This window comes from Perissodus microlepis, chromosome 14 (genome assembly GCF_051167445.1).
Source record: "Perissodus microlepis isolate ML-2025 ecotype Zambia chromosome 14, ASM5116744v1, whole genome shotgun sequence".
In the NCBI taxonomy this organism is placed as follows: Eukaryota; Metazoa; Chordata; class Actinopteri; order Cichliformes; family Cichlidae; genus Perissodus; species Perissodus microlepis.
Window position 1 is genome coordinate 34,737,075 of NC_140474.1, and position 21,050 is coordinate 34,758,124.

The 21,050-nt window shown below is 38.5% G+C and overlaps 1 protein-coding gene across 6 annotated transcripts in view; it reads left to right on the forward strand.

The window, feature by feature from the left end:
* LOC146374310 (unconventional myosin-XVIIIa-like) overlaps positions 1-21,050 on the forward strand; it is a 123,348-nt gene that overhangs the window by 70,356 nt on the left and 31,942 nt on the right. For all 6 annotated transcript variants that reach the window (XM_084950317.1, XM_084950318.1, XM_084950322.1 and 3 more), the window contains 8 exons: positions 6,489-6,617; positions 13,492-13,635; positions 14,328-14,417; positions 15,078-15,197; positions 16,476-16,587; positions 17,961-18,088; positions 18,927-19,081; positions 19,264-19,387. In XM_084950317.1, the coding sequence (XP_084806443.1) occupies positions 6,489-6,617; positions 13,492-13,635; positions 14,328-14,417; positions 15,078-15,197; positions 16,476-16,587; positions 17,961-18,088; positions 18,927-19,081; positions 19,264-19,387 (1,002 nt within the window). The remainder of the gene's footprint in view (positions 1-6,488; positions 6,618-13,491; positions 13,636-14,327; positions 14,418-15,077; positions 15,198-16,475; positions 16,588-17,960; positions 18,089-18,926; positions 19,082-19,263; positions 19,388-21,050) is intronic.

Consider the following 21,050-nt stretch of genomic DNA (forward strand, 5'->3'; position numbering starts at 1 on the left):
GTTTCTTTTTTGTTCCTCTGCAGTGACAAAGTCTTCACACTTCCACATGTATCCTCACTAGTTCTAATTCTCTTTTTTTTCTTTTTGGGGGCAAGAGGTGATATTTTCTGCACTCTCTGTATCTTGCCAAGCAGCAGTCAAACACTTGCCAGACTGTTGAGGATAAAGTGCAGCTAATCACAAGGAAAAGGGCAGGCAGTTTTTGCTAATTAGATCTGTGAATGTCTGCGGAATAAAGAACAGTCTGGGCCTTGAGCTGTCAATTATTGAAGTTTCTTGGCAGATATTGCAGAATGTTTGACCTTGCTTCAGAGTTTGACCACTAGATTCCCAAAGTTAACTTTTTAGTACCAAAGTTTTCTTTTAATCTGTGGTTTTCATATCAGTAACATTGGTAATGCCTCTTGTTTTGTAAGGTTTTTACTGACAGTTGAAACACAAAGGTGTCCAACCAGCTCATGTGGGAAAGTAAAGCACCAGCTTCCCATTTAGAGAGTAAGTGGCCCAGTCTGTGGGCCAATTACTCTCCAACCAGCCTACTCCTATAATACTTAACTAAACATCTGATAAATACCCTATATTACTCATCCATCGCTCCCCATATTTCCATATTAACAATTACACAGTATGTACAGTTAGATCCGAAGGTCAGTGAAGATAAGTAAATACATTTTCTAATTCCAGATGACAGTATCAGTTTGGTTAAATTACTGCAACACTTGAGCTAGATGGACTTGATAAAGACATTAAACATGATAATCAGTTTTATCCCAGGGTGATGTGGCAATGTTACAAAGACTTTTTTTATACTGCTGAATAGGGATGGGTATTGATAAGATTTTCACGATTCCGATTCCATTTTCGATTCTGTTTAACGATTCGATTCTTTATCGATTCTTTTTAAAAAGGAGAACACTAAGGTCGATTAGCTTAGAACTTTGTTTTATATCTTCTCTTTGAACAAGATAGAAATTTAGGAGTAACATGGCCTTACAAACCCAACAGTGAGATCTTAAGAGATCCACAGCCTCTTCAATGGGGTGTCACAGGGTCCCCAGGAAAACAAATTGTAAATGTAAAACAATAAAATAAATATTCTTCTGTAGCAATAACAAAGTATAACATAAATTATTCTGTAGCAATTACACAAGAATATCCAGTAATGTCACTGCCTACAATTAAACACATTCACTTACCGAAAATCGGGGCATCTGCTGTGGCAAATGGGTGCAAGCCTTTGACCACAAACTTAGTCACTGCTCGGTGACATTCTTCTATCCTGGCCTGAAAGGAGACACTACCGGTAGACTGCAGTGAGAACTGCCAGGATCTGAGCCAACCAGACTCTGTCTGTCTCTCTCATCATGGTCACCTAAATGCACAGTAATGGCAGGTTTTGTAATAAGGCAGATCGCGCTAACATAATATGCACTGTTAGTTGATTATTTACCTGCCGCATTAACGGGAGAGGACGTGCAAACGTTACCGCTGCTGCTGGGTTGAGATTCATGAGTCCGGAGCGGGTTTCGATACCCATCCCTACTGCTGAAAGTGTTGGGCTTTGCAAATGTTCCATAAATGGTAAATGGAGTTGAGGTCAGATTTCTGAATTCAATAAACATTAGTCTTTTTAAAGATGCTAACAAAAATTGTGTGTCCTCAAAGAATGGAGTGCCACTTCTCCTTTATGAAGAAGGTAGCTTGGTGAAGCAGCACTTCACATCACAGAATAGTTTACCAACCAGTTACATCATTGTTGAAATGGTTGGAAAAGGAGAAAACACAACAGGATTAATTTAGTTAAACACATTATGTTATATCATTACATATTATTATTTATGTTATTATGTATATATATTTATTTATTATTTTTATTATATATATATGTATGTATATATATATATATATATATATATATATATATATATATATATATATATATTATTACTATATATATATTTGTGTATGTTATTTTTTTTAATCAGAGTCAGATGGAAATACAAGAAAGACAGGCGCACTTAAAAAATGGCAGTAAAGAAAACAATGACTTGCCTAAGAGATGTTGTTGATAATTAAAGGTACATTTTCCAGCTAACGTTTGTCTGTGTTAATTAATAATAACACCTGCCTAACATGGTCTATGTCAGGGGTGCCAAACTCATTTTACATGGCGGGCAACGTACAGCTCACTTTGACCTTAAGTGGGCCAGACCAGTGAAACTTCCCATTCTGTCAGTATAAAGAAGTTACTTATTTAACTGTTTTTCTACATGAGGAAGAAAAAGCTGCTGTGACAAGGAAAGAAATCTGTAGGCACGCATCTTTGGACTTAAACTGTAAGTAATAAATGTGGAAGATTACGGCAAAAATTCTTGCAGCTGATTGCCCAGACCGTTCAGGTTTTTTTGTAATCGTAAAAACCAGAAATTTTTATAGAAAGTGGAAAAACAGAAACTTTTCTGTCATTTAAATTTTTAATGCCTAATTATTTTGTGTAGTATGAATGGCCATATGAGAGCATTTTATCAGTAGGAAAAACTGTAAGACTTAAGAAAACAAACAAACAAACAAAAAAAACAGTTAAAAGGCCAAAGTTTCTGCTTGTGCTTGTTTGTGGTGAGCAGAAGTTCAAACAAGTTAAGAATTATAAATATCTTCAAGCACATTCTGGCCTATGAGACTCATTTAGACACTGAGCCATGGCTCTGTGCTACATGCAGATATTCAAAGACACTTTGTATATAGTTTATTTTGTGTAATATTCAATACTGAACTGTTACTTAGGAGAACACATATGAGGTTTAAGGCCTGGATATGTTTGAAACCTTTTATCCTCCACCATGGAAAATGGCTGAATATAAAAGTGGATATCACTTCAGACAGTCTCCAATATCATTGAAATGCAGCCAGATGCTGCTCATTTTACATTTTAGCTCCTTTCTTCACTTTTTCCCAACACGCTTGAATTTAAATCCAACTCGCCGTCTCTCTGTGTACTTGGCTTGTACCACTACACTTGTTGTCTTCGGAACATCTGCCCCCCCTTAAATCTTTTGCATAATGGTATGATCCCAGCCCCCCACCTCCACCCCCGATTTTAATAATTTAAATGAATAATAATATTACATTTCATCTAAGAGACTGAGGGTCTTAATACTAGCATTGTCTAGCATTTGTGGGCTGTGCAGGTATTGCTGCCAACCTGTCCCTGGTGTGCAATGCCAAACTTTTTGTAGCTCTCTGCATGGTAGTATTAAACCATTCCCACACTGACACAAGGGTCTCTGAGGAGCATAGCTGTTAATGTTTGTCGCATGTGTTGTCTCCTTCCAGGCTAGTTAGACATCATCTTCCCACAACAGAAAATCCCACTGGAGCAGAATTGATTTGTGGTACCCAAATCCATTTTTGGGGAGTGGAAAAAGCATTTCTGTGCTTTTTATACCTTAGCCACTTCGTTTTCCCACCAGCATCTATAGCCACAACAACATTAAGGCTGTATTTAAAACTGTTAGATTGGCGTATAGGGAAAAGGCCTGCACAATGCCAGTCTAATGCCTTTTGTATAATGCCTCAATGACTTTTGCCTGATGGCAAAGTCATTGAATCTTTTAATACCCCATTTTACACAAAATATCAGTATTTGTAGAAATCTATAAAGCTCCACAAACATAAACAAAAGTAATTCACCATAATATTCTTTGATACTCTGGAATTTGCTATAAGCCCTGAACAAATGTTGTTGTTGTTGTTGTTGTTTTTCCCTCTGGCAGTAAACATAGCTCACAGGCAACTAGATGAGGAACAACCTACTGCTCATTAAACCACTATATAAAAAAAACAAACAACCCCAAACAAAACTATAGCAGTTGCGCAGCTGGGCTGCAAATTTTGACTTGGACTCTGCCTCAAAATCATAGTAGAGCACCTCACTAAACTATAACGCAGGTACCCACACAGTGATTATTGCAGAATTACATATACTCATCATGGGCATAACTGTTATTTGTAATTTAGGGTTTTTAATAATTTCTTTAAACTGCTGTTTTAGTTCCAGTGAAAGGAACTCTTAATGCTTCAGCACACCGAGGCATTTTGGATAATTTCATGCTCCCAACTTTGTGGGAACAGTTTGGTAATGGTCTCCTTCTGTTCCAACATGACTGTGCACCAGTGCACAAAGCAATGTCCCAGAAAGTCTATTCTGTTCATCTGGAGTTAGCGTTTTCAGTGGAAGAAACTAGAGATGGACCAATCCGATATTACGTATCTGTATCGGTCCGATACTGACGTAAATTCCTGGATCGGATATCGGAGAGAAATAAAAAATGTAATCCGATCCATTAAATATCAAAAAAGCACCTCACAAAACTTGCAACATGGCGTAACTCGGCTCATAACCGTAGCACGTCGGAGCAGTGTGCTCACGTGATAGAGCAGCTGTGTGTATTTGTAACCTCGCTACCAAACCAGCATTTCATCTCCGAGAAAGTTATCCCAGAGAAAAGTAAAGCAAGTGTGTAAGTTCATCTCTGAATGTTTGTAAAGCATTCCCGCGTTAAGCTTAACAACCGATATATGGAGCGACTGCCTCTTCTCTCTCCCTCTGTCTCCTGCTGCTACTTCAATCATGAAACTGATCAGCTGATCGGCTTTTCTGTCGCGAGTCCGTCTCTCTTGTTTGTTTTTGGCTCACTTCGCGCCAGAAAGAGGAAACCAGTGGATAAACAACAGCAGCACGTTTAACCTTGATGAGCTGCTGTTAGAATTTATTTAATATTACTTTCTACACCAGGATCTTTTTCTACGTAGCTGACGGCTGGTAACTGTGCAGGGGCGGATCTAGCAAAGTTTAGCCAGGGGGGCCGATAGGGCATTAATAGGGAAAAGGGGGCACAAAGACATACTTTTCTTTCTTATTCTCATTTAAAATGTCTAGCTTTTAATAAATAATTATCTGAATCTTACACCCAAAGTTTTAATGTGATGTAAAATGTATAGAAGTCCATTACTGTATATAGTAACTGTTAAGTCTAATATACCCTAGTAAGCTAGTACTTTTTCCTTTGGGAAGGCTGGCAGTCTGCAATTCTGTAGAAGAAAGATGTTGAATTTATTTAATTATTCTTGAAAAATAATTTATTTCTGTGCATCAAATTAAAGTTGATTAAGTCGATTAAGCATCATGAGATGGGGGGTGGTTCCCTATTTTTTTTTGCTGGGAGTTTGCAACCCTATTAGTTAGGTTGCTTAATATTTCTGCTAAGTACTCTTTAAAATACCAGAATAGGGAGGATGGAGCAGGTTTAAGTTTATTAGATTGATCAGAATTGCTGAACTATGACATATTTTGGGTGCAGTGTATTTTTTACATACAGGTATAACAGAATAGCTTTAGTGTTTGGTTTTTTTATAACTTGAGTATGAACTTATACAAAATGCAGCAATATATTAAAAAAACAGTTTTATTGATTAAAACACACTATATCGGATTCATATCGGTATCGGCAGATATCCAAATTTATGATATCGGTATCGATGGACATAAAAAAAGTGGTATTGTGCCATCTCTAGAAGAAACATTTAGTCAATCCACCAAGTGACTTCTTCAGTCTCAGCTGGCTGCAGGTTTCCCCTTCATTATAAAGAATACATTTGATTAATGACTAAAACTAGCCCAACTGACTGTGAGGTCAGTTTCTTTATCATTAATATGCAAATTGTTGCTTTGAACAGCTTTTTTCCCTTAACAAATGAAGTCATCATTTTAAAAAGTGCTACATTTACAAAAGTTTACACAAATAAACTACATTTATTTCTAATTACTCTGGTTATCTTTTTCTAATATTAAAATTAGAGCAACCTGGTCTCAAACACAAACCCGTATCCAACCAGGTCGAATGCCACCCATATTTCAGACAACCAAAACTTCTGGAGTACTGTCATCAGAATGACATCATGATTGTTGGCTATTGCCCAACTGGCTCCTCTAGAGATGCATCTTGGGTGAATTTGCTAGGCGATGAGGTGCTTGTATCCATTGGGGAAAAAGTACAACAAAAGTAGTGCCCAGGTGGCCCTGCGCTTCAACATACAGAGAGGAGTTGTAGTGATCCCAAAGAGCTTCAAAGCTGAGCGGATCAAACATAACTTACAGATATTTGATTTTTCACTGACTGAGGAAGAAATAAAAGCCATTGAAGCACTGAATAAAAATATTCGGTTTGTTGAGTTGCTGATGTGGATTGATCATCCGGAGTACCCCTTTCGTGATGAATACTGAACTTTGTAACTTTTATGTGATGTACTTGATTTTTAAGAATAAATGACAGATCATGGGAAAAAAATTAAAAAAATTAGAGCAAATAGTTTTTAACAGCACTTTACTTGAACTTGAACTATTAACTTCAGAGAGTTAATAATGTGAGAAAATAAAGGAGAGAGCCGGTATATGTGACACTCTTCTAACTCAACTTGTCCTTCTGCAGGTGTTCTTCAGAGCAGGGATTCTGTCCAGACTGGAGGAGCAGCGAGATTTCCAGACGAGGAGGAACATTTCTCTGTTCCAGGCTGCTTGCAGGGGATTCTTAGCCAGACAGGCCTTCAAGAAGAGAAAGGTAGGACTACTTTATCATTTGGCATTTAAAAGTTAGGAATTACATGTTGAAATCTGACCAACACAGCACTGATGACTTGCAAAAAAGATATGTCGTATATTTGCCATTTGTAAATATACTGGCTTTCCCCCTGCTGCTCGGATGATTTTTGTGATCATGCATCTCCAGTGAGCAACTGCCAAAGAAACAGCTCTCAGTTAGCTACTCTTTCCCACTGTGACTTCATCATAGTCTAAGTGTCTTCTTTAACCATTCCAGTATCGATTACTGACTGTGTGACGTCATTCTCATACCTTTTTTCACCTTTCCCCCTCCATTTTAATTTTTCATTTTTGATTGTGTTTCGTTTTGTTCTGCATTTGCATTTACATACCTTTGAGGTGACTGTTGTTGGGATTTGGCATTATATTCCTTATAGGTGATTTCTATCAGGTAGATAGATGACAGATTAGGAGGAAAACTTTAAGGAAAGGAACTGAAGAAACTGGAGATGCAGAATACCCCTTTAATCTGTCTGTACCTTTTATGCCTCATTGGTATGACCTTATTATTTTACTACACTATAACCACAAAAAGCTTGATTCCTGACATTGACTTTGAATCCAGAATGAGTAGAACTATTAGGACATTACAGGCAATAAAAAACACATAATCAATCATAATCTTGAGCAGCCATGTGTTAACATCCTTTTGGAAATGCCCTCCTGGTAATCCTCTTAAAAAACAACCATTGGGTGTCATCAGTCCCCGAGGAGACATCAGGGCCAACCAGTAAGGAGCCACAAGTGCAGCCATCGCTATTATTTACTCAAGGCCTTGGTTTGAGCCCCAGCTTTTATGGCAAACAGTTATCTCGTATAATTGATGTAGACTGGAACTGGGTTAATTTCTTTCATGTCATTGTAAATAGCTAGTTGCTGATGTGCTGTTTATAGGCATTGGACAGAGTCTCAGACTTAGTTGTGTCAGAAGCTGGTGTTGAAGGCAAAGAGTAGCAGTGACTCTTGAGGTAAGGGACAGAACATGTCTGACAGATAAAACCCAATTTTGGGGTTAAAAACATGCATAAAAGTGTTAACCCAACCGACTAAAAGACAAACCAAGGCAATGTTTATACAACAAAAGTATGATTTTGCATTTTTTATACATATATATTTATTTTAAATGGTACAATACATTTCTAGTACCTTAAAAATGCATTGTCCAGAAGCAGGTGTGATAATATTAAAATACAAATATTAAAAAACAAAAAAGTCTATTCTAAATGGTAAATTATACTAGTATTTGTAGCGCCTTGCTACTTCACTTGAGCACTCAAAGTGTTTTCTACTAAAAATCGTATTTACTCGATCACATTCAGACAGCACTTTTATCTATGCCTAAATGCTGTATCTAACATTCACACACACAATCTGATGGGTGCATCGGGGGAGTGTGTCTGGGAATAAGTATCCTGATCAAGGACCCGAGGATACTTCAGCACTTGGACTGGATGAGCCGGAGATTGTTGCACCTACCTTACAATCGGTAGACTGCCTGCTCTACTGCCTGAGCTACAGTTGCCCCTGTTTCAATTAAAAGACCGTCATGGGATTTCATTATTATTTGACAGTTCCCCTGAAATAAAAGTGAGTTTGAGTTAGGATGTATTTAGGTTGCTACAAAGAAGCTTTAAGGATGTGTTACCTGTTTGGATGATTGTGCTTTAGTCATTTTCTTCTCTGCATGCGTGCGCGCGTTTGCGCGTGCATGTGTGTAAAATAATAACCTGACAAGTGGGAAACATTGGTGCTGTCTTGCAAAAATACACGTGGGGATCTGTTGACTTTATGTGTAGCTTTACAGAAGTGTTCATGCTGCTTGTGAAACTTTTCTCATGTGTACACAAAGTTAATTTGGTACACAGTGTTTGTATTTGTGGTAAGTGTATATGTGTGTGTGGAGATTAAGCTTTCATTACCATTTCATTTTATCCTGTCTTGCAGCACTGGTCTCAGGGCTGCCAACAAAAATGACTTTTCAAGGGCGTTTGGCTTTCATGTTATCCCCCAAAGAACTCAGTTTGAGCCTCATCTCTTGTGGCAAACAGTAATCTCATGTAATTGATGTAGAACTGGGCACATTTCTTTTACGCCGTTGTAAATAGTTTGTTTCTAGTGCGCTGTTCATAGGCATCCTGGAGAGTCTCAGACTTGGTTGAAATCTCAAAGCAGATAAGAGGAAATGGCTCACACTGTAGTTTGTCTTCTAATGCAACTTAGGATGCCTTGACAAGTTCATATCATCACAATTACATATGTCTAAAATATCTTCTCAATAAGTTACCCAGCATTTCATCACTTCAGTGCTTGTATTGTAAAGGAGCAGTAAGAAATTCTGGATTTGCACTAGAGTTCTAAAAATTACAAGAATGAAAAGTGAAAGTGATAGACATCAGTCAAATCCAGCATCACAGCCCTGTGAAGAAACTTTAAAGACACATTAAATCCAATCTGCTTACCCATAAAACATACATTGAATGGATATTGTTAAGCAATGAATGCCGGTGGGAGCTTTAAAGATGTAGGAGTTGATTGAACTCTGCAGTTACTGAGTCAGCTGGGTGCTGGCGGCTTTTATGTAATGCTGCTCTGTAACTTTACAGACTCCGTATACTGAGTGTTCAACATTAGCCAAAAAGCTAATGAAACTAAAAATTAAAGATTTATCCAAGTCTGTCCTTTTTCATTCTTACAGATGGACTTAGTTTAGAACGTGAATTTGTGCTGTAATTTGTATAACAATCAGGTTTGCTTTTTTTCTCACAAGACAACCGGTTAGTTTGTTTACCCATCTAACCCACTTCCCTGCTCTAGGGAACCTCCTTGTTGTCTTCCAAATTCCTCATATCCTACCCCCTCTCTCCCTGAGGGAGCTGCATTCAAAGCTCTCCAGGAAATAAGTGAGATGGAGAAGGATGATGGGGAAAAGGGAAAAAAGGAAAGAAAAGCTAGAGAAAGATGAAGACTCCACTTCGCCATGGGGGAACAGACAAATAGAAGAGATCTGCTGACTGCTTTGAAGCCCTGCAGTCTGTCTCCACTCTCTCTCTTTTTGACATTCATAGGAACAGTTGAGAGTAGAGGAGCACGGGGGATTCCACTGCCAGCCAGCCAACGCTGAGCCTAATTAAACAGTTGCCTAAAGAAAGAATCCCCACTACACTTTCCCCACCCTGACAGGAAACAGGTGTATTGAGAAGGATGCTACTGCTTGTATTCAGACTAAGTGTTACTGTCACTGTCATGTATTGAAAGCATTTGAAACAAAATGTATAAGAATGTTGGATCTAAACTTTTAATGAAGTAAAATCATACAGTATGGTGAAAAAATATCTTGAGCCAGTCCTCTTTTCTCTTTGCTAGGAAAATCGGAAGCTAAATAAGACTTGAAGCTTGAAAGTCAGTATTTGTTATTTTGACTGTCTTTACTCTCCAACATAGCCATAACTCTCTTAGGCTCACTATGGAAAACTGTGGTTGGGGTCCATGTCCTGACCAAAATTATGGAGAAATATTGGTGATCTTTGAAGTTGTCATTTCAAAGATAGGGACCAGGTCTGAGGCTACTAACTACTGTCTTCAAAGGATTTCAAAAGGTCCATCAAGATGAGAATAAAATAGCACCAAGACAGAGTCTGTCTGCGATTAGTTTTCCATTGAACAGGTTCAAGTTAGCACTTATATGCAATCTGTTTGCAATAATACCACAATTAACTCTAGTAAATCTAAAATCTGTTGCCATCTGCACCAGATGACCACTGATGAGCAACTACTGATCAAAAACCATTGATCAATGGCCATGAGTACAATTCAGAGAGCTGGGGAATGGCTGCAATCACAGCATTGTAAGATGGTGAAAGATGTAACACCGGTACCAGAACCATGACACAGATCTAGAAAGGAGTTTGTGTGCAAGAATATTTTAAGTTTTCTGTTATTTATAAGATTAGATTGAAATGGATGAATGAAGAACTATTTACTGAAAATAGTTTTGGTTAATTTGCAGTGCAAAATATTTGAATGGTCAAATTAACTGTAAATATGCCAAATCACAGACTGCTATGCTTTTTCTGATGACTAAAGATGGGATGTTTGACACTGAGGCTCTGAAGCCTGTTTCACTCTGTTGATAAAGACTGGTTCGAAACACTTTCTTAAGGCTTGTTTCAAATGTCCGTGGTTACGTGACTGATGAGATTTGATGCTTTGTGCATCACAGTGAAACACTGGAAGTGAGGTGACTTATTCAAATCTTTAGCGCTCTTCTAAAGATCTCTTCCTCTTTGCTTCGTCACATTTTTCAGTGGTCAGAACTTCTCACAAATCTTCAATCATACCTCCCATAATCATAAGTTATGTTTCAAGTATTATAAGCAGTAACACTTTAACACAAGACCTGCCAGAATGGGCCATTTTGATCGTGACCTGTTTTTGAAGAAGTTAAGTTGTTCATTTTCATGTTATTTCTTTTCTAGTTTTAAGCAAAGGTTGGTAAAATAAGTATTTAAAATGACTTTTGATAGGTCTGTGTAGCACAGGCCTATTGCTGGAACACCAAGACAATTCTACTACAATGGCAAAAGCAAGACGCAAGTCACCAGAGCTCTTTGTGTTGCTCGTGCACGAGGGAGAGAACTGTGACGAGCGCCGTTCCTTCCGCTCGAACCTCAGTCGCTCTCAGTTAGCTCCCTTGCAGCACTGTTCTTTATTGTGGTTACATGAATATGCATAGTCTCATTAACATATGACGTCTTACATAGGTATACATGTGAACAAAGAGTACCGTCTGTGTGTATGTGTAGGTATGCGTATGTGTGTGTGTGTCTCAAGATGTGACCCTGTGAACGACTCCCCAAAGCTGGTGCCAGGAGCCCAGCGGTCCACCTAAACAAAGGGCTTTTATACTAAAACAGATACAGAGTAGGTGTCCTCCTATACCATAAATCAGTAAGAGAAGGTACGACCTCAACCCCCGGGCCTCGGACCGGTACCGGTCCGTGAGTCGTTTGGTACCGGGCCGCGAGAGTTGAGGCTCAGGTGTGAACTGTATGGTTTTCAGGGTTTTTTATCGGTTTTCAGCGTTATTTTGTTATCGTTAACTCGGTTTTCCTGGGTCTTTTCACGTGTGTTATGAATAAATCTTCTTTTTTTCGGTACCGGTACTAGTTTCATTTTGTTGTATTTATCCGCGACACCTTAAAGGCCGGTCCGTGAAAATAATGTTGGGCATAAACCGGTCCGTGGCGCAAAAAAGGTTGGAGACCGCTGCCCTAGGATGTGTGTGTATGCCAGAACCCTCTGGAAGGCACACAGAGTCTTTGCAGACTGCTAAGGATCAGACATCCTATCACTATGCAATCGACTATATACCTCTAAGCATATATGAGTATATATTTCTAAGCATAAATGACAATCCAACAATATAAACCTAACAACTTTCTAGGGTTTTTGTTAGATTTATAGATTATTTAGATAATTTCATTACTGATCATAAATTTAAAATATGCATTATAATAAACTAATAAACATAGGGAACAACAAATTACACAGCAGCTGGCACATGTAAATATTTAATTGTTATAGAAGAACTTTATGAAAAGGTAAAAATGAATTATTACATATTATATACATATTACATATAAAAGAATTATTGTAACATTAGAAAAGTTCAAATTTATCTTCCACATCTTCCTCTGATCACCTGCAGCCTCTCATCAGCGAAACACACTGCAGCCCTTCACCCCCTCCGCTCTTCTTCCCTGAAACCTGTCCAATTTCACTGTTTATTTCCACAGACTCTTTGCTCAGTTTAACTCTTTTCTGCTGCTTCTCTGCAAAGCCAGCAACACATCCAGTTCTGCATGCACTCTGTCACACAGTGCCCACTCTCATCTGCTATTGTGCCAAAAAGTTGTCTCCAAAAAAGTGATTTCCGATGTTTTTGAGTGTTTTTAATGTCAATATCTTTGCTTATACGTGTTATGCCTGTAGAAGTGACATAACATTAAGTGGTTAACCTATATATACATTTTGAAAAAGGACCTGTTTTGCAAGTATCTTTATGATTCTGCCTTTATAGTACCCACTATGTGTTCTACATTATAATAAATGCAGTCCTTTTTGGCCACTTCACATATCTTTATGGAACTGTTATCTTATTATATTTGTTGTACTTTCTGCTGCCCTCTTGCCCAGATGCCTCAGTGAGTGTTTATACCTGGATAAGTGAAGGATATATAAAAGTCACTTTGCCAACAGCTGATTGCAGCTTCTACCTGGTGACAGGAATGTTCTTTTGCCTCAAAATGACTTCATATCATTTGAGAGATCACTTTTTTGCACAACCCGTTCAAGCCTGCAGTAGCCTAATTGTTCATCTGTTATTTAACTGCAGTCCCTTATATATTTGTTTATCACATTTAGCTCACTCACATTATTACAGCATCTTTCATGACAAAATGGGGTCAACACGACCCCCTTGGTGGTTTTACTGTTAAACATTTTATAGTAAACTGACATTTCAAAATGTTGTGACACTTTCATGTGTGGATGATAATCCTTAGAATGAATTCTTGCCTTTGTGTTGGAACTGGAGTTGAAAGTTTGTGGCCACTATAATTACAGCTGACCAGTAGATGTTACTGGTAGGATATGTCTTTGAGGCTTTGAAGCTTTGAAGCTTTAAATCTTCAAATCTCTTTTTGGTACAATCAAGAAGAAACCTCAAAGTCTCCCCACATAGTACTTTTTTGGTTATCCTCCATTTTGTATCTGTTAATATCATTGTCCAGCTTTGTGGTCTTTTTCTTAATGTTGTTGTATTTGTGTGACAGATTCAGGATCTGGCAATCCGCTGCATCCAGAAGAACATAAAGAAGAATCGTGGTGTCAAAGGCTGGCCATGGTGGAAGCTGTTCACCACTGTCAGACCTCTGATAGAGGTGCAGCTCACTGAGGAACAGATCCGTGGCAAGGATGTAAGTTTAAGCACATACTGAGTTACCACACTGGTGGTACATTCCTGGTATGTATCTGAAATAAAGCCGTGTGGTGATTTAATGCACAAAAATCAGTAGCCATTTTTGTGGTGGGATGTAATATTGGTGAATTTGGTTATATAAACTTTGAATAATTACTTTATTTTGTATTTTACATTCAACAGTTTTAGAAATGCCTTCTCCTTAATTCTATATGACAAATCCTGAAATTATGACCAACCTGTGTAATGAAGGGTTTGTATCAAGTGTCACAGCTGTAATTTCTTCCGTGATATTACAGATAGCCCTGCATATTTGATTTTGGAGTTTTAAACTGGATACTTTAATTAATAATTTTATAATTTTACAAGTATCCATACTTTTCAAAATAATTTTTATTTTTCCCCCAGGTTTTCTGCTTTTTGGGGTTGTTTTTTAAAAGCTATGTTTCACACTGAAGTCTTTATAGTTTTTTAATAATAGCGCAATATGGTTTTAAGTAATGAGTTTTGTAATTTGTTTGTGTATTGTGAATGTAAAAGCTCGACAAGGATTGAAAATGAGCAACTATGGGCTCTATGTGCAGCACATCAGTTTCGTGCTCCATATTGAACTGTATTAAACTGCATTGTCCCTTTTAAATACATAAATAACTAAAACCATCTTTTGATCTTTTGCATATTCCCTCTCAGGAAGAGATCCAGCAACTCAAGCAGAAGCTAGAGAAGGTAGAGAAAGAGAGGAATGAGCTGAGACTCAACAGTGACCGTCTCGAGAGCCGGGTAAAAATACACACACACACACACACACACACACACACACACACACACACACACACACACTGGGAGATTTGAGTTACTCCTAAACATAATCAATAGAATTCTTTACATTTGGGATTAACACATTTAAAATTGTTAGCATATTTCTCAAGTGTCAGGAGACAGCTAACCTGGAGTGATGTTTGCTAACATTGGTCATCTGCATCCCTACAGAGATATAGATTTAACTACTGAATATCATTTCATTGATTTATGAGTGATGATGATAATTGTTAACTGTGTTTTATCCATTTCTGCTCAGTGAAAACAGAAACAATCACATTTTTAAGTGACCCAAACTTTTGAGCTGTTCAGCACTGTTCTTCCTTTGTCCCTCTAAAATTCTTAACATTTGGCCTTGTTGTTCTTATATCATCCTGCTATGACATGAAGACAAATGACAACTGAAATATAAATTCTTTCTTTAGCAAGGCTTAGTTAGCATTAGTTAATTAGTTCTCATGTTTTACTTATCGGGTCCCAGATGATACCCTGTCTATTAGCTCCTAACAACAAATTTTACAATCTCCGAACTGACCCTAAAATAAAATCTCACAATTTTTGAGAGTTCTTCCAAGCTATACATTAATACAAGATTTGTCAATATTCACACTTAATCTTCAGATCACAGAGCTGTCAGCAGAGCTGGCTGATGAGCGCAACACTGGGGAATCTGCCTCCCAGTTGCTGGAGACAGAAACTTCTGAGAGACTGCGTCTGGAGAAGGACATGAAGGACCTGCAGGTAAAGATGGAAACATACACACATGCATGTACACTGGAGAAAAGTGTTGTCACCAGCTACTATAATGCTGTATTTCCGGGCTACCTCATTTTGACTTCTACTTTGAGGTGAGCGTATTATTCATCCAGCTCAGAAAACTTGATATTTGGGCTTGTGAATGCACTTCATATTCAGGAGAGGAACACTCCTGAAATTGCACTGCTTACCTGCAGTTTGTGGTTTGCAGCGTGGGCCCCTTGAGCCAGGTAACAAAATTATAATTCCACGTTGCTGTGTGTGCAGGACACCCTGGCTCAGGGTGTCTGTCCCATTATTCTCGTACTGTTGCTTTGACCGTGTAATGAAATTGGACATTTTTGCTTATGCATTGCAACATATACTGAATGTTGTGGTAGCAGTATTTTTGACTGTTATTTGTATTTCAAGACTGCCATTTTTGCAATAATAAATCAGATGACGAAAGAACACCAGCGTCATTTTCACACATGAGTAGTAATGTTAAACAGTCATGACATTTACTGCTGAATTGGTTCACTGTTTATTCAGTAAAAGAGTCTAGATACCTAAAATGATCATCAAATAAGAAACAAACTACCCAGTTTTAAGAAAATGAGACTTTCAACTTCAAATATTTACACAACTAAAAACTAGTCTTTTGCTGTGTGTGGCAGGCCCTGCAGAATTTGTTTGACTCAAAGGGGCTTTGGTAATGCTCCTTTGTCAATGACCAACAGACAGAGATAGAATGTTGAAATCTGTTTGGGTATAAGCAGTAGGAGAGAAAGAGCGAGGAAGGTAAGGCTAACTTAGTTTAGTCAGGGATGGTGGATATACTGGACAAAGGATGTTGAACTGCCAACAGGAGGAAGAGACGATGATGACAGAGAAGACTCAAGGATGTGCAGACGATTGATGTAAAAGAAGATGATAGAATGAAATTGAAGTAGATGATACCTAAAGGGAGAAGCATAACGAAGAAAATAAATAAGAACATGTGTTATATATATTTTAATGTAGCCAAAGTCCAAGCACTGTTCATTTCACTGAGTAATATTTTTCACCCAGACCCAGTTCTGGCCTTCTCTGAGCTGTGAGCAAAATTATGTTAAGGGGACCCTTCACCTGACCCATGAGCCATGTAAACTTTTACACACAGTTAAAAATGCTACTCAAGTCTTAACACTGTAATGGACCTTTTCAAAACCACATTCTTGATTAATCTTCGTAGAGTTTTGTTGCCATTGTTATAGAAGCTGCTTGTTATCCCTAATCCACCAGGCCAAATTTGACAGCACGAAGAAAGAGATGGAGTCTATGGAGATGGAGGTGATGGAGGCTCGACTCATCCGTGCTTCCGAACTCAGTGGAGAGGTGGATGATGATGAGACAGGTTAGACACAACCTCCCAAGCACAACAGTACTGACCAATCAGGACATAGTGATACTGATCACTCCTGGGTGTCAAGCTTCTTGTCACTAAATCAAATGAGTATAACTTATTCATAGCCTCTACACAGTTCCAAATCCTGTTTGTACTTCCATAGATTTATAATTGCATGCAATAATTCACTTCCTCTCATTTTTATTGGTTGAGCCCCCTCAATACTAAGAGCTACATTCTAGTAAACCTATACAGTTGTTTTTGTAACTATTTTAAGGTCTATGAGGGTGTACTACTGCAGCATCATTATATCGTGTATGTAATGTAACAAAGGGGGAAAAAACAACAAGGAACGTTAGTGGTTGCTACAGTTTCTCTTTCAGCAATTCTATCTTTCACTTGAGGCTTTCTAAATACCTAAAACGAAATTAACACTTGACAATCTCTGCACAAGCTCACATCATCAAATCATTCTTGTGGTTTGTGTTATGTTTTCTGTTCCCTAAATGGACTCTACTTCACATAGCCCCGCACAGCTGTTACAGTACCAGTTATTCCAGACTGTTAGAAAAACCCAGTGTGTGTTCTTTAGTGGGGGTGCAGGAACCGCAGGGGTAATGTCCAGTCAATGCTTTGACAAAAGCCAAGAAAAATCCAATGTGAAGAAGTACATTAGAGATGGATTGGTTCACTGCAAGAAAGGAAGCAAGGACTCAGTTCATGACGGCCTGCAGGCCTGCTGCCAGCCGTCTTTGTGTGGCCTGCAGACTTTTGAAAGAAGAATTGATTCCTCAGTGTCTCCGTCTTGCAACAGCTTTTCACTTTTGTACTACAGTAAAGGAAAAATGATGTAGCACCACACTCATGGAGGGGTATTTATGCAGGACTGAAGTACATTCAGTACCTGTAGGTTGCTCCTCGTGGCTATAACTGACAATTGTATAGGTCTTACTAAAGTGCAGTTCAGAGTATTGAGGTTTGTTGGTAAAATAAGAGAATGTTGAATTAATGGACACTGGACAATTCCCTGAAGACGCTCTATAGGGTTTAGTCAGGTAACTTAGCTGGTCATTCAAGCACAGTAATAACAGTGTCACTGTGGGCATTTGCTAAGTCCTGTTGGAAAATGAAATCTGCATTTCAATTAAGCTTTACAATAGATGTATGAATTGCTTTAAGATATCCTTGGAGATGTTTTGCCTTGGACTAAGCAAGGTTGACTTTAGTTCGTAGCATCTAAATGTTTTTATTTTCAGCCTTTCAGAACGTCTTTTATGGCTGGATACAGTAAATACATGTGTGGTATTGAGTACATGGGGTAGCACTTCCAGCACAAGTGACAGAGCACATGATGTAGACAGTAAAAGTACGAAATATCACAGGAGGAGAGTGGAAGCTGAAGTATGAGCGAGCAATCAGGGAGATCGAGTTCACCAAGAAGAGACTGCAGCAGGAGCTTGATGACAAACTGGAGGTGGAGCAGCAGAACAAGCGGCAGCTGGAGAGGAGGGTGAGTGGACACTGATACATATTTATGAACAGAATTCAATTTTTTCTTTACAGTAAAATCTTGGGCTTTATCTTAATTATATGACTCTGATTTCCTTATTTTATTACAAAAACAGTTATTCAGTTATATATATATATATATATATATATATATATATATATATATATATATATATATATATATTCTGACAATATAATGTGTCATACCAAAACATGCAACACATACTTTCATGGCTCCCAGATAACGAGGGTATAACAACATAGCTGGTTAGTTTTAAACACATTAAGAAGGGAATTAATTATTTTAGGTGATGATGTCATGAAGCTGTTTAAGTTCTTACCAGAGGTGTGCATAGCTGTCATCAATGCAAACTGTGACTACTTTAAGGAATTGACAGCAAGAAAGATGATTTGCTTTGTTCACACTTTGGCCTTAACTGTTGTCTCTTCTGAGACTTTGATGATAGGGTGAATCTGGGTTAAATCACAAGTAACATCCTCACTTATCTGATTAGAAATTATAATTTGATTTGAGCATCTATTGCAGTAAGAGTGCTCAGCAAGTGGTAATAGTATCCTTAAGCAAAACAAACACTTGCACTCAAAGCAAGCACATTTATGACTATATAACTGAAAGCATATTGGAATTTTTTTGCCATTAAATCCAGTTTTCTTCTTTTAATTTGAAAACTAATCTCATTCCCCACGTGGTTTTTAACCTACAATGGTCTTAATAAGCTGTTTTAAAAAACAATAAATTGCTTGCGTACTGCTTGACTGTATTTTTTTTGCATTCATCAAACAGGCTTCTTAACATATTGAGGATACTTTTTGTGCAGATCAGTGACCTGGAGGCTGATTATGAGGAGTCTCAGCGAAATATCCAGCAGCTGAAGAAGAAAGCCCAGAGACTGACAGCTGAGCTGCAGGACACTAAACTTCACCTGGAGGGTCAGCAGAGTCGCAACCATGATTTGGAGAAGAAGCAGAGGAAGTCAGTACACAAACACACGCAGTCAAGTTTTACCTGTCATGTCATCACACAGTTCTATTACTTTACCTACCTCTGCCTGGTTCCTGGAAGGCCCATTCGTAATGGTGTAATAACAACAGTAATTGTAAATAAATTACAGTGTTTTATGTGTGTGTGTGTGTGTGTGTGTATATTTTTGAAAGGTTTGACAGTGAGCTGAGTGCAGCCCAGGATGAGGTGCAGAGGGAGAGAAGCCTGAGGGAGAAACTGGCTCGAGAGAAAGACGTGCTGACCGGAGAGGTCTTCGGCCTCCGGCAGCAGCTGGAGGTCTGTGTCTCTGTGGTCTACACTGTGGCACGTTGCTTTAGTGAAGGGGTTTTTCTTTTCTTGGGACGTGGTGCGTTATTTGTGAATTATTTATTCAATTCAATTCAATTTTATTTATATAGCGCCAAATCACAACAAAAGTCGCCTCAAGGCGCTTCATAGATACAGAGAAAAACCCAACAATCATATGACCCCCTATGAGCAAGCACTTTGGCGACAGTGGGAAGGAAAAACTCCCTTTTAACAGGAAGAAACCTCCGGCAGAACCAGGCTCAGGGAGGGGCGGCCATCTGCTGCGACCGGTTGGGGTGAGAGAAGGAAGACAGGATAAAAGACATGCTGTGGAAGAGAGACAGAGGTTAATAACAGATATGATTCAATGCAGAGAGGTCTATTAATACATAGTGAGTGAGAAAGGTGACTGGAAAGGAAAAACTCAATGCATCATGGGAATCCCCGGCAGCCTACGTCTATTGCAGCATAACTAAGGGAGGATTCAGGGTCACCTGGTCCAGCCCTAACTATATGCTTTAGCAAAAAGGAAAGTTTTAAGCCTAATCTTAAAAGTAGAGATAGTGTCTGTCTCCCGAATCCAAACTGGAAGCTGGTTCCACAGAAGAGGGGCCTGAAAACTGAAGGCTCTGCCTCCCATTCTACTTTTAAATACTCTAGGAACAACAAGTAGGCCTGCAGAGCGAGAGCGAAGTGCTCTAATAGGGTGATATGGTACTACAAGGTCATTAAGATAAGATGGGGCCTGATTATTTAAGACCTTGTATGTGAGGAGCAGGATTTTGAATTCAATTCTGGATTTAACAGGAAGCCAATGAAGGGAAGCCAAAACAGGAGAAATATGCTCTCTCCTTCTAGTCCCTGTCAGGACTCTTGCTGCAGCATTTTGGATTAGCTGAAGGCTTTTCAGTGAGTTTTTTGGACATCCTGATAATAATGAATTACAGTAGTCCAGCCTGGAAGTAATAAATGCATGAACTAGTTTTTCAGCGTCACTCTGAGACAGGATATTTCTAATTTTAGAGATGTTGCGCAAATGGAAGAAAGCAGTCTTACATATTTGTTTAATATGTGCGTTGAAGGACATGTCCTGGTCAAAAATGACTCCAAGGTTCCTCACAGCGTTACTGGAGGCCAAGGTAATGCCATCCAGAGTATGAATCTGGTTAGATACCATATTTCTAAGATTTTCAGGGCCGAGTACAATAACCTCAGTTTTATCTGAATTAAGAAGCAGAAAGTTAGCGGCCATCCAGGTCTTTATGTCTTTAAGACATTCCTGCAGTTTAACTAATTGGTGTGTGTTATCTGGCTTCATAGATAGATAGAGCTGGGTGTCATCTGCATAGCAGTGAAAATGTATGCTATGTCTTCTAATGATGCTGCCTAAGGGAAGCATGTATAATGTAAACAGAATTGGTCCTAGCACTGAACCCTGTGGAACTCCATAATTAACCTCAGTGTGTGAAGAGGACTCTCCATTTACATGCACAAATTGGAGTCTATTAGATAGATATATTTATAGATATTTAGTGTCAGATACCCCAGCATTTTAAAGTTTTCAGCATCCTATTCATATTTAGATTTTGTATTTACTCTGTCACTTATTGTCTTTGAGCAGTAAAGACAATCAGTATGTTTAGATGAGCAT